Genomic DNA, 15,250 nt, shown 5'->3' with positions numbered 1-15,250 from the left:
GACCAACCATAGATATAACACTGGAGGAGACTAACCATAGATATAACACTGGAGGAGACCAACACTGGAGGAGACCAACCATAGATATAACACTGGAGGAGACCAACACTGGAGGAGACCAACCATAGATATAACACTGGAGGAGACCAACACTGGAGGAGACCAACCATAGATATAACACTGGAGGAGACCAACCATAGATATAACACTGGAGGAGACCAACACTGGAGGAGACCAACCATAGATATAACACTGGAGGAGACCAACACTGTTAAGGTTAGTACACACAAAACACAGGTGTGTGTATGTGTGAGTGTGTATGTGTGTATGTGTATGTGTATGTGTATGTGTATGTGTATGTGTATGTGTATGTGTGTGTGTGTGTGTGTGTATGTGTATGTGTATGTGTGTGTGTGTGTGTGTGTGTGTGTGTGTGTGTGTGTGTGTGTGTGTATGTGTATGTGTGTGTGTGTGTGTGTATATATGTGTGTGTATGTATATATATGTGTGTGTGTGTGTGTGTGTGTGTATGTGTGTGTGTGTGTGTGTATGTATGTGTATGTGTGTGTGTGTGTGTGTGTGTGTGTGTGTATATATATGTGTGTGTGTGTGTGTGTGTGTGTGTGTGTGTGTGTGTGTGTGTGTGTGTGTGTGTGTGTGTGTGTGTGTGTGTGTGTGTGTGTGTGTGTGTGTGTGTGTATGTGTGTGTGCATATGTGTGTGTGTGTGTATACTAACCTGAGGTAACGGGCTGGCAGGTTTGGTCAGTATCCCCCCTACATAGACAACATGTGGTAGAGTGGGCCTCGGGAACTCCAGGGCCAGATCAGTAGACAACATCCACAGCCTGCTCCCCTGAACCAGATCCTGCATGGCCACCCGCGGCTCCACGCCGTGCTTCCTCATGATGCGCTCGTACTTAGGTAACACCAGGTACTGAACACCGAACCGGGACACCAGGTACACCGCCGTGTTGGTAATCCTCTGGACTAGAGACATCTGATCGGTGAGGAGAGAGTTGAACTCTGGGACGTACGAGAGAGGGGCAGGAGCACCGACCTCCGCTGGGTACCATAGGCCCGTGGAAAAGACAGCGTAGGGAACCCCGAGGATGTGGGCGATCACAAACCCACACATCTCGTTGGGGTCGACCAATAAAAGGTCAAATTTGGCATCCTTGAGTTGGGTCATGACCTCTTTGTTTCCCACAACGGCGTCGCAGTTCTGGGCGTAGTGATCGAGGATGTCGAAGAGTTCCAACGCCGTGAGACGACCAGAGAAGATGTTGCTGACCTTTGACTGGAGGAAACTGTCGGCTGTGGAGGAGTTGAAGATGCCTGGGTAACGTTGGAAGGTGTAGTGGGGGGAGGGGGGCACCTAGAGGAGAGGAGAGGAGTGGAGAGGAGAGGAGAGGAGAGGAGAGTCTTTATTATCCCAAGGGGCAATATAGTAACATGTACACAGCTAACAGTACTAGGTTACTACAGCTAACAGTACTAGACTACTACAGCTAACAGTACTAGACTACTACAGCTAACAGTACTAGACTACTACAGCTAACAGTACTAGACTACTACAGCTAACAGTACTAGACTACTACAGCTAACAGTACTAGACTACTACAGCTAGCAGTAGACTACTACAGCTAACAGTACTAGACTACTACAGCTAACAGTACTAGACTACTACAGCTAACAGTACTAGACTACTACAGCTAACAGTACTAGACTACGACAGCTAACAGTACTAGACTACTACAGCTAACAGTACTAGACTACTACAGCTAACAGTACTAGACTACTACAGCTAACAGTACTAGACTACTGCAGCTAACAGTACTAGACTACTACAGCTAACAGTACTAGACTACTACAGCTAACAGTACTAGACTACTACAGCTAACAGTACTAGACTACTACAGCTAACAGTACTAGACTACTACAGCTAACAGTACTAGGCTACTACAGCTAACAGTACTAGACTACTACAGCTAACAGTACTAGACTACTACAGCTAACAGTACTAGACTACTACAGCTAACAGTACTAGACTACTACAGCTAACAGTACTAGACTACTACAGCTAACAGTACTAGACTACTACAGCTAGCAGTAGACTACTACAGCTAACAGTACTAGACTACTACAGCTAACAGTACTAGACTACTACAGCTAACAGTACTAGACTACGACAGCTAACAGTACTAGGTTACGACAGCTAACAGTACTAGACTACTACAGCTAACAGTACTAGACTACTACAGCTAACAGTACTAGACTACTGCAGCTAACAGTACTAGACTACTGCAGCTAACAGTACTAGACTACTACAGCTAACAGTACTAGACTACTACAGCTAACAGTACTAGACTACTACAGCTAACAGTACTAGACTACTACAGCTAACAGTACTAGACTACTACAGCTAACAGTACTAGACTACTACAGCTAACAGTACTAGACTACTACAGCTAACAGTACTAGACTACTACAGCTAACAGTACTAGACTACTACAGCTAACAGTACTAGACTACTACAGCTAACAGTACTAGACTACTACAGCTAACAGTACTAGACTACTACAGCTAACAGTACTAGACTACGACAGCTAACAGTACTAGACTACTACAGCTAACAGTACTAGACTACTACAGCTAACAGTACTAGACTACTACAGCTAACAGTACTAGACTACTACAGCTAACAGTACTAGAGTACTACAGCTAACAGTACTAGGTTACTACAGCTAACAGTACTAGACTACGACAGCTAACAGTACTAGACTACTACAGCTAACAGTACTAGGTTACTACAGCTAACAGTACTAGACTACTACAGCTAACAGTACTAGGTTACTACAGCTAACAGCCCCTCAGAATGGATTAAACACGGCGTACACAGCTAACAGCATACACAGCTAACAGGTTCTAGAGGCAGCTCCCCTGATCAACAGCTAACAGGTTCTAGAGGCAGCTCCCCTGATCAACAGCAAACAGGTTCTAGAGGCAGATCCCCTGATCAACAGCTAACAGGTTCTAGAGGCAGATCCCCTGATCAACAGCTAACAGGTTCTATAGGTAGCTCCCCTGATCAACAGCTAACAGCTTCTAGAGGTAGCTCCCCTGATCAACAGCTAACAGGTTCTGTAAAGGCGTTCCAGTCAGCCATAATGGAGCTGCTTGTTAGTTTAATTTACAGGGCCTAAGTAACCCACAGAGATGGTAAACAGTGTTTTATGAGTGTGTACGTTACAACCTACAATGACAAAGGACACATAGGCGAAATCTAAGGTTTGTCTGTCTCACCCTCAACACTAACACATCATGTTATTTATATATTTAAAACAAACATATTTTTAAAACATGGCCACAAGAAAACTGAGGAAGATTTTAAGGAAATATGTTTTAGTTTGTGCATAGAGTCGTTTGGTTTGTTACACTTTGAAATCAGTGGTTTTTCTTAGGCAGACATTTTAAGTAAAAAAATTGCAATTCTGTTACCGTGGAAATGACCTTACGTTCAGTACAATGACCCTGCTACTTAGTATCACAATGTTACCTGGCCCACCTCTGACCCTCTACTTAGTAACACAATGTTACCTGGCCCACCTCTGACACCAATGACCCTGCTACTTAGTAACACAATGTTACCTGGCCCACCTCTGACACCAAAGACCCTGCTACTTAGTAACACAATGTTACCTGGCCCACCTCTGACACCAATGACCCTGCTACTTAGTAACACAATGTTACCTGGCCCACCTCTGACACCAATGACCCTGCTACTTAGTATCACAATGTTACCTGGTGTCACGAACCCCGCTTCCTGAGTCTGTGTTTGCCTGTGTTTCTGTCCTGGAGTGTGTTTCCGGTGTCCTGGAACGCACCCTGTCTGGTTGCCGGGCAAATTAGCTTGTTGGGAGAACGATGTTCACCCGCACCTGTATCCCATCAGTAATCTGCACACCTGTCCTGATCATCACCTCTCCCCTTCAAAAGCTCTGACCTGACATCCATTCCCTGCCAGATCGTTAGCCATGAACATTATGTTGTGCCATAGTATCAGCCTCAAGTTGGATAGAATTTGTTTTGTTGTTTTGTACATCTTGCTTGCCTTCAACTTACCTCCGTTTGTTCTGTCTTCAGTTACTCACCCGGATCATTTACCCCATTCCCGCCTGGTCATCGGAGGATTCCGCTTCCTCATTGGATCCACCTATTTACTCCCATCAACTCACCACCGCTGCCCGCTACGCCACCTGGATGTATCTACCCACTCACATTCACTTGTAAATAAATACTCACCTTCTTCCTACTCTCCTTGTCCTGGTCTGCTTCTGGGTTCGATTTTGAAGAAACGTGACACCTGGCCCACCTCTGACCCTCTACTTAGTAACACAATGTTACCTGGCCCACCGCGGACCCCAATGACCCTGCTACTTAGTAACACAATGATACCTGGCCCACCTCTGACCCTCTACTTAGTAACACAATGTTACCTGGCCCACCTCTGACCCTCTACTTAGTAACACAATGATACCTGGCCCACCTCTGACCCTCTACTTAGTAACACAATGTTACCTGGCCCACCTCTGACACCAATGACCTTGCTACTTAGTATCACAATGTTACCTGGCCCACCTCTGACCCTCTACTTAGTAACACAATGTTACCTGGCCCACCTCTGACACCAATGACCCTGCTACTTAGTAACACAATGATACCTGGCCCACCTCTGACCCTCTACTAAGTAACACAATGTTACCTGGCCCACCTCTGACCCTCTACTTAGTAACACAATGATACCTGGCCCACCTCTGACCCTCTACTTAGTAACACAATGTTACCTGGCCCACCTCTGACCCTCTACTTAGTATCACAATGTTACCTGGCCCACCTCTGACACCAATGACCCTGCTACTTAGTAACACAATGATACCTGGCCCACCTCTGACCCTCTACTTAGTAACACAATGTTACCTGGCCCACCTCTGACACCAATGACCCTCTACTTAGTAACACAATGTTACCTGGCCCACCTCTGACACCAATGACCCTGCTACTTAGTAACACAATGTTACCTGGCGCCCCTCTGACAGCAGGAAGGAAGTATCATGTCCCTGGAGGTGGAGTTCTGTGGCCAGGGTCTTGAAGATGTAGAGATGGGACTCAAACATGATGGGAGGGACTACGATGATCCTGGAGGACCAGCATGCACTGGGGTACAGGGAGAGGTGGAGGAGGAGGGAGAGGAGCGATGGGGGAGGGTGCATGTCTGGGAGGAACAGCGGGGAGGAGAGGAAGAGAGAAAAAAATGAGTTAGTTGTCATAACAACAAGAGGAGGACAGAACAAGTATTTATCAGGCTGTATCAGGATCAATAACATTAGGACAGAACACGTATTTATCAGGATCAATAACATCAGGACAGAACACATATTTATCAGGCTGTATCAGGATCAATAACATCAGGACAGAACACATATTTATCAGGCTGAATCAGGATCAATAACAGGATCAATGACATCAGGACAGAACACGTATTTATCAGGCTGAATCAGGATCAATAACATCAGGACAGAACACATATTTATCAGGCTGTATCAGGATCAATAACATCAGGACAGAACACATATTTATCAGGCTGAATCAGGATCAATAACAGGATCAATGACATCAGGACAGAACACGTATTTATCAGGCTGAATCAGGATCAATAACATCAGGACAGAACACATATTTATCAGGCTGAATCAGGATCAATAACATCAGGACAGAACATGTATTATTCAGGCTGAATCAGGATCAATAACATCAGGACAGAACACGTATTTATCAGGCTGAATCATGATCAATAACATCAGGACAGAACACATATTTATCAGGATCAATAACATCAGGACAGAACACATATTTATCAGGATCAATAACATCAGGAGAGAACACATATTTATCAGACTGTATCAGGATCAATATCAGGACAGAACACATATTTATCAGGATCAATAACATCAGGAGGACAGAACACGTATTTATCAGGATCAATAACATCAGGACAGAACACATATTTATCAGGATCAATAACATCAGGAGAGAACACATATTTATCAGGATCAATAACATCAGGAGAGAACACATATTTATCAGGATCAATAACATCAGGACAGAACACATATTTCTCAGGCTGTATCAGGATCAATATCATCAGGACAGAACACATATTTATCAGGATCAATAACATCAGGAGGACAGAACACATATTTATCAGGATCAATAACATCAGGAGGACAGAACACGTATTTATCAGGATCAATAACATCAGGAGGACAGAACACGTATTTATCAGGATCAATAACATCAGGACAGAACACATATTTATCAGGCTGTATCAGGATCAATATCATCAGGACAGAACACATATTTATCAGGATCAATAACATCAGGACAGAACATGTATTATTCAGGCTGAATCAGGATCAATAACATCAGGACAGAACACGTATTTATCAGGCTGAATCAGGATCAATAACATCAGGACAGAACACATATTTATCAGGTTGAATCAGGATCAATAACATCAGGACAGAACACATATTTATCAGGCTGAATCAGGATCAATAACATCAGGACAGAACACATATTTATCAGGTTGAATCAGGATCAATAACATCAGGACAGAACACATATTTATCAGGCTGAATCAGGATCAATAACATAAGGACAGAACACATATTTATCAGGCTGTATCAGGATCAATATCAGGACAGAACACATATTTATCAGGATCAATAACATCAGGAGGACAGAACACGTATTTATCAGGATCAATAACATCAGGAGAGAACACATATTTCTCAGGCTGTATCAGGATCAATAACATCAGGAGAGAACACATATTTATCAGGATCAATAACATCAGGAGGACAGAACACATATTTATCAGGATCAATAACATCAGGAGGACAGAACACGTATTTATCAGGATCAATAACATCAGGAGAGAACACATATTTCTCAGGCTGTATCAGGATCAATATCATCAGGACAGAACACATATTTATCAGGATCAATAACATCAGGAGGACAGAACACGTATTTATCAGGATCAATAACATCAGGAGAGAACACATATTTCTCAGGCTGTATCAGGATCAATATCATCAGGACAGAACACATATTTATCAGGATCAATATCAGGATCAATAACATCTCTCTCTCTCTCTCTCTCTCTCTCTCTCTCTATCTCTCTCTCTCTCTCTATCTCTCTCTCTCTCTCTCTCTCTCTCTCTCTCTCTCTCTCTATACTGTTGAATCTAACACTCAGAACCCAGTTTACAGTGTGTGTGTGTGTGCGTGTGTGTGACTAAACGGTCTAAGTATACAATTGGTAACTGATTAGTGGTTAGGAGGCGTTATGAGGGGTGTGGTCAGACTCATGATTTGTGAGTTCCAAATGTTTCCCTGTTCCCTTCATAGTGCACTACTTTAGACCAGAGTCCTATGAAACCCTGTTCCCTTCATAGTGCACTACTTTAGACCAGAGTCATATGAAACCCTACTCCCTTCATAGTGCACTACTTTAGACCAGAGTCCTATGAAACCCTGTTCCCTTCATAGAGCACTACTTTAGACCAGAGTCCTATGGAACCCTGTTCCCTTCATAGTGCACTACTTTAGACCAGAGTCCTATGAAACCCTGTTCCCTTCATAGTGCACTACTTTAGACCAGAGTCCTATGAAACCCTGTTCCCTTCATAGTGCACTACTTTAGACCAGAGTCCTATGAAACCCTGTTCCCTTCATAGTGCACTACTTTAGACCAGAGTCCTATGAAACCCTGTTCCCTTCATAGTGCACTACTTTAGACCAGGGCCTTATGGGAATAATATTCCATTTGGGATTCAGATGTGTATCTGACAGGCTTTCTAACAGCGGGTCACCTGTGGCGCCGTTATGTAATGTGATCTGTGTGTGAGTGGTAGAGGTTTTGTTAGGTAGCGATAGACATGACCTGGTAAGATTATGTGGTGAGCTACAAACTTACCTCTCTCTCCCTCTCTCTCTCCCTCTCTCTCTGTCCCTCCCTAACTCTCTCTCTCTCCCCAACTCTCCCTCTCTCTCTCCCTCTCCCTCTCTCTCCCTCCCTCCCTAACTCTCTCTCTCCCTAACTCTCCCCCTCTCTCTCCCTCCCTCCCTCTCCCTCCCTCCCTCCCATTGGCAGCACCTGATCCCAGATAAAGTAGGAATTGTTGTTGTTTCAGGTTATGATTACTGCTTGGATAACCTTATCTACTATTCCGTTTTGAGGAATGTTTTATTCTTTATGCGGTGCAGAACACCGGAAGAATCAGCACTGAATTATCTCCCTGAATCAGTGGAAGAATCACCCTGAATCAGTGGAAGAATCAGCAATGAATTATCACCCTGAATCAGTGGAAGAATCAGCACTGAATTATCACCCTGAATCAGTGGAAGAATCAGCACTGAATTATCACCCTGAATCAGTGGAAGAATCAGCACTGAATTACCCTGAATCAGTGGAAGAATCACCCGGAATTATCACCCTGAATCAGTGGAAGAATCACCCTGAATCAGTGGAAGAATCACCCTGAATTATCACCCTGAATCAGTGGAAGAATCATCCTGAATCAGTGGAAGAATCAGCACTGAATTATCACCCTGAATCAGTGGAAGAATCACCCGGAATTATCACCCTGAATCAGTGGAAGAATCACCCTGAATCAGTGGAAGAATCACCCTGAATTATCACCCTGAATCAGTGGAAGAATCATCCTGAATCAGTGGAAGAATCAGCACTGAATTATCACCCTGAATCAGTGGAAGAATCAGCAATGAATTATCACTCTGAATCAGGGGAAGAATCAGCACTGAATTATCACCCTGAATCAGTGGAAGAATCAGCAATGAATTATCACCCTGAATCAGGGGAAGAATCAGCACTGAATTATCACCCTGAATCAGTGGAAGAATCAGCACTGAATTATCACCCTGAATCAGGGGAAGAATCAGCACTGAATTATCACCCTGAATCAGTGGAAGAATCACCCTGAATCAATGGAAGAATCAGCACTGAATTATCACCCTGAATCAGTGGAAGAATCAGCACTGAATTATCACCCTGAATCAGTGGAAGAATCAGCACTGAATTATCACCCTGAATCAGCGTTTGATAGTAGGTCAATTAGGGATTTGAATGTCGATTTGACACAAAAATTATTATTTATTATGATTTAATAAGGATCACACTCATATATGGACAGAGAGTATGATACAACCTATTGGTTATGGTGGTGTAACAGTCTCTATCTACAGACCCAGTGGTGTAACAGTCTCTATCTACAAACCCAGTGGTGTAACAGTCTCTATCTACAGACCCAGTGGTATAACAGTCTATATCTACAAACCCAGTGGTGTAACAGTCTCTATCTACAGACCCAGTGGTGTAACAGGCTCTATCTACAGACCCAGTGGTGTAACAGTCTCTATCCACAGACCCAGTGGTGTATCAGTCTCTATCTACAGACCCAGTGGTGTAACAGTCTCTATCCACAGACCCAGTGGTGTAACAGTCTCTATCCACAGACTCAGTGGTGTAACAGTCTCTATCCACAGACCCAGTGGTGTAACAGTCTCTATCCGCAGACCCAGTGGTGTAACAGTCTCTATCTACAGACCCAGTGGTTTAACAGTCTCTATCATATCTACAGACCCAGTGGTGTAAGTCTCTATCTACAGACCCAGTGGTGTAACAGTCTCTATCTACAGACCCAGTGGTGTAACAGTCTCTATCTACAAACCCAGTGGTGTAACAGTCTCTATCTACAGACCCAGTGGTATAACAGTCTATATCTACAAACCCAGTGGTGTAACAGTCTCTATCAACAGACCCAGTGGCATAACAGTCTCTATCTACAGACCCAGTGGTGTAACAGTCTCTATCTACAGACCCAGTGGTGTAACAGTCTCTATCCACAGACCCAGTGGTGTAACAGTCTCTATCATATCTACAGACCCAGTGGTGTAACAGTCTCTATCCACAGACCCAGTGGTGTAACAGTCTCTATTCACAGACCCAGTGGTGTAACAGTCTCTATCCACAGACCCAGTGGTGTAACAGTCTATATCTACAAACCCAGTGGTGTAACAGTCTCTATCAACAGACCCAGTGGCGTAACAGTCTCTATCTACAGACCCAGTGGTGTAACAGTCTCTATCTACAGACCCAGTGGTGTAACAGTCTCTATCCACATACCCAGTGGTGTAACAGTCTCTATCCACAGACCCAGTGGTGTAACAGTCTCTATCTACAGACCCAGTAGTGTAACAGTCTCTATCATATCTACAGACCCAGTGGTGTAAGTCTCTATCTACAGACCCAGTGGTGTAACAGTCTCTATCTACAGACCCAGTGGTGTAACAGTCTCTATCTACAGACCCAGTAGTGTAACAGTCTCTATCATATCTACAGACCCAGTGGTGTAAGTCTCTATCTACAGACCCAGTGGTGTAACAGTCTCTATCTACAGACCCAGTGGTGTAACAGTCTCTATCTACAGACCCAGTGGTGTAACAGTCTCTATCCACATACCCAGTGGTGTAACAGTCTCTATCCACAGACCCAGTGGTGTAACAGTCTCTATCTACAGACCCAGTAGTGTAACAGTCTCTATCATATCTACAGACCCAGTGGTGTAAGTCTCTATCTACAGACCCAGTGGTGTAACAGTCTCTATCCACAGACCCAGTGGTGTAACAGTCTCTATCCACAGACCCAGTGGTGTAACAGTCTCTATCTACAGACCCAGTGGTGTAACAGTCTCTATCCACAGACCCAGTAGTGTAACAGTCTCTATCTACAGACCCAGTGGTGTAACAGTCTCTATCCACAGACCCAGTGGTGTAACAGTCTCTATCCACAGACCCAGTGGTGTAACAGTCTCTATCCACAGACCCAGTGGTGTAACAGTCTCTATCCACAGACCCAGTGGTGTAACAGTCTCTATCCACAGACTCAGTGGTGTAACAGTCTCTATCCACAGACCCAGTGGTGTAACAGTCTCTATCCGCAGACCCAGTGGTGTAACAGTCTCTATCTACAGACCCAGTGGTTTAACAGTCTCTATCATATCTACAGACCCAGTGGTGTAAGTCTCTATCTACAGACCCAGTGGTGTAACAGTCTCTATCTACAGACCCAGTGGTGTAACAGTCTCTATCTACAAACCCAGTGGTGTAACAGTCTCTATCTACAGACCCAGTGGTATAACAGTCTATATCTACAAACCCAGTGGTGTAACAGTCTCTATCAACAGACCCAGTGGCGTAACAGTCTCTATCTACAGACCCAGTGGTGTAACAGTCTCTATCTACAGACCCAGTGGTGTAACAGTCTCTATCCACAGACCCAGTGGTGTAACAGTCTCTATCATATCTACAGACCCAGTGGTGTAACAGTCTATATCTACAAACCCAGTGGTGTAACAGTCTCTATCAACAGACCCAGTGGCGTAACAGTCTCTATCTACAGACCCAGTGGTGTAACAGTCTCTATCTACAGACCCAGTGGTGTAACAGTCTCTATCCACATACCCAGTGGTGTAACAGTCTCTATCCACAGACCCAGTGGTGTAACAGTCTCTATCTACAGACCCAGTAGTGTAACAGTCTCTATCATATCTACAGACCCAGTGGTGTAAGTCTCTATCTACAGACCCAGTGGTGTAACAGTCTCTATCTACAGACCCAGTGGTGTAACAGTCTCTATCTACAGACCCAGTAGTGTAACAGTCTCTATCATATCTACAGACCCAGTGGTGTAAGTCTCTATCTACAGACCCAGTGGTGTAACAGTCTCTATCTACAGACCCAGTGGTGTAACAGTCTCTATCTACAGACCCAGTGGTGTAACAGTCTCTATCCACATACCCAGTGGTGTAACAGTCTCTATCCACAGACCCAGTGGTGTAACAGTCTCTATCTACAGACCCAGTAGTGTAACAGTCTCTATCATATCTACAGACCCAGTGGTGTAAGTCTCTATCTACATACCCAGTGGTGTAACAGTCTCTATCCACAGACCCAGTGTTGTAACAGTCTCTATCCACAGACCCAGTGGTATAACAGTCTCTATCTACAGACCCAGTGGTGTAACAGTCTCTATCCACATACCCAGTGGTGTAACAGTCTCTATCCACAGACCCAGTGGTGTAACAGTCTCTATCATATCTACAGACCCAGTGGTGTAACAGTCTCTATCTACAGACCCAGTGGTGTAACAGTCTCTATCTACAGACCCAGTGGTATAACAGTCTCTATCCACAGACCCAGTGGTGTAACAGTAAAACTGTGATCGATACATGTGGATGTTGTTCCTGTAGTGTTTGTAACCACCCTGGTAGGTTGATTAATATCCTGAACCAGATTACACTGGCTGGGAACAATGACGGCCTACCAGAAGGCCTCATGTGCGGGCAGGGGCTGGGAACCATGACGGCCTACCAGAAGGCCTCATGTGCGGGCAGGGGCTGGGAACAATGACGGCCTACCAGAAGGCCTCATGTGCGGGCAGGGGCTGGGAACAATGACGGCCTACCAGAAGGCCTCATGTGCGGGCAGGGGCTGGGAACAATGACGGCCTACCAGAAGGCCTCATGTGCGGGCAGGGGCTGGGAACAATGACGGCCTACCAGAAGGCCTCATGTGCGGGCAGGGGCTGGGAACAATGACGGCCTACCAGAAGGCCTCATGTGCGGGCAGGGGCTGGGAACAATGACGGCCTACCAGAAGGCCTCATGTGCGGGCAGGGGCTGGGAACAATGACGGCCTACCAGAAGGCCTCATGTGCGGGCAGGGGCTGGGAACAATGACGGCCTACCAGAAGGCCTCATGTGCGGGCAGGGGCTGGGAACAATGACGGCCTACCAGAAGGCCTCATGTGCGGGCAGGGGCTGGGAACAATGACGGCCTACCAGAAGGCCTCATGTGCGGGCAGGGGCTGGGAACAATGACGGCCTACCAGAAGGCCTCATGTGCGGGCAGGGGCTGGGAACAATGACGGCCTACCAGAAGGCCTCATGTGCGGGCAGGGGCTGGGAACAATGACGGCCTACCAGAAGGCCTCATGTGCGGGCAGGGGCTGGGAACAATGACGGCCTACCAGAAGGCCTCATGTGCGGGCAGGGGCTGGGAACAATGACTGCCTACCAGAAGGCCTCATGTGCGGGCAGGGGCTGGGAACAATGACGGCCTACCAGAAGGCCTCATGTGCGGGCAGGGGCTGGGAACAATGACGGCCTACCAGAAGGCCTCATGTGCGGGCAGGGGCTGGGAACAATGACGGCCTACCAGAAGGCCTCATGTGCGGGCAGGGGCTGGGAACAATGACGGCCTACCAGAAGGCCTCATGTGCGGGCAGGGGCTGGGAACAATGACGGCCTACCAGAAGGCCTCATGTGCGGGCAGGGGCTGGGAACAATGACGGCCTACCAGAAGGCCTCATGTGCGGGCAGGGGCTGGGAACAATGACGGCCTACCAGAAGGCCTCATGTGCGGGCAGGGGCTGGGAACAATGACGGCCTACCAGAAGGCCTCATGTGCGGGCAGGGGCTGGGAACAATGACGGCCTACCAGAAGGCCTCATGTGCGGGCAGGGGCTGGGAACAATGACGGCCTACCAGAAGGCCTCATGTGCGGACAGGGCCTGGGAACAATGACGGCCTACCAGAAGGCCTCATGTGCGGGCAGGGCCTGGGAACAATGACGGCCTACCAGAAGGCCTCATGTGCGGGCAGGGGCTGGGAACAATGACGGCCTACCAGAAGGCCTCATGTGCGGGCAGGGCTGGGAACAATGACGGCCTACCAGAAGGCCTCATGTGCGGGCAGGGGCTGGGAACAATGACGGCCTACCAGAAGGCCTCATGTGCGGGCAGGGGCTGGGAACAATGACGGCCTACCAGAAGGCCTCATGTGCGGGCAGGGGCTGGGAACAATGACGGCCTACCAGAAGGCCTCATGTGCGGGCAGGGGCTGGGAACAATGACGGCCTACCAGAAGGCCTCATGTGCGGGCAGGGGCTGGGAACAATGACGGCCTACCAGAAGGCCTCATGTGCGGGCAGGGGCTGGGAACAATGACGGCCTACCAGAAGGCCTCATGTGCGGGCAGGGGCTGGGAACAATGACGGCCTACCAGAAGGCCTCATGTGCGGGCAGGGGCTGGGAACAATGACGGCCTACCAGAAGGCCTCATGTGCGGGCAGGGGCTGGGAACAATGACGGCCTACCAGAAGGCCTCATGTGCGGGCAGGGGCTGGGAACAATGACGGCCTACCAGAAGGCCTCATGTGCGGGCAGGGGCTGGGAACAATGACGGCCTACCAGAAGGCCTCATGTGCGGGCAGGGGCTGGGAACAATGACTGCCTACCAGAAGGCCTCATGTGCGGGCAGGGGCTGGGAACAATGACGGCCTACCAGAAGGCCTCATGTGCGGGCAGGGGCTGGGAACAATGACGGCCTACCAGAAGGCCTCATGTGCGGGCAGGGGCTGGGAACAATGACGGCCTACCAGAAGGCCTCATGTACGGGCAGGGGCTGGGAACAATGACGGCCTACCTGAAGGCCTCATGTGCGGGCAGGGGCTGGGAACAATGACGGCCTACCAGAAGGCCTCATGTGCGGGCAGGGGCTGGGAACAATGACGGCCTACCAGAAGGCCTCATGTGCGGGCAGGGGCTGGGAACAATGACGGCCTACCAGAAGGCCTCATGTGCGGGCAGGGGCTGGGAACAATGACGGCCTACCAGAAGGCCTCATGTGCGGGCAGGGGCTGGGAACAATGACGGCCTACCAGAAGGCCTCATGTGCGGGCAGGGGCTGGGAACAATGACGTTCTACCAGAAGGCCTCATGTGCGGGCAGGGGCTGGGAACAATGATGGCCTACCAGAAGGCCTCATGTGCGGGCAGGGGCTGGGAACAATGACGGCCTACCAGAAGGCCTCATGTGCGGGCAGGGGCTGGGAACAATGACGGCCTACCAGAAGGCCTCATGTGCGGGCAGGGGCTGGGAACAATGACGGCCTACCAGAAGGCCTCATGTGCGGGCAGGGGCTGGGAACAATGACGGCCTACCAGAAGGCCTCATGTGCGGGCAGGGGCTGGGAACAATGACGGCCTACCAGAAGGCCTCATGTGAGGGCAGGGGCTGGGAACAATGACGGCCTACCAGAAGGC

General features: G+C 47.8%; 1 protein-coding gene across 1 annotated transcript in view; it reads right to left on the bottom strand.

Moving 5' to 3' along the window:
* LOC116360057 (2-hydroxyacylsphingosine 1-beta-galactosyltransferase) overlaps positions 1-15,250 on the bottom strand; it is an 87,454-nt gene that overhangs the window by 51,084 nt on the left and 21,120 nt on the right. Inside the window, exons 2-3 of the mRNA XM_031814538.1 lie at positions 5,080-5,273; positions 738-1,376 (exon numbers count right to left, since the gene is read on the bottom strand). Of these exons, the coding sequence (XP_031670398.1) occupies positions 738-1,376; positions 5,080-5,271 (831 nt within the window). The 5' untranslated portion in view covers positions 5,272-5,273. The remainder of the gene's footprint in view (positions 1-737; positions 1,377-5,079; positions 5,274-15,250) is intronic.

This window comes from Oncorhynchus kisutch, unplaced genomic scaffold, assembly GCF_002021735.2.
Source record: "Oncorhynchus kisutch isolate 150728-3 unplaced genomic scaffold, Okis_V2 Okis07a-Okis12b_hom, whole genome shotgun sequence".
Lineage (NCBI taxonomy): Eukaryota > Metazoa > Chordata > Actinopteri > Salmoniformes > Salmonidae > Oncorhynchus > Oncorhynchus kisutch.
The sequence above is the reverse complement of the archived record's forward strand: the minus strand, read 5'-3'. Positions and strand labels throughout refer to the sequence as shown.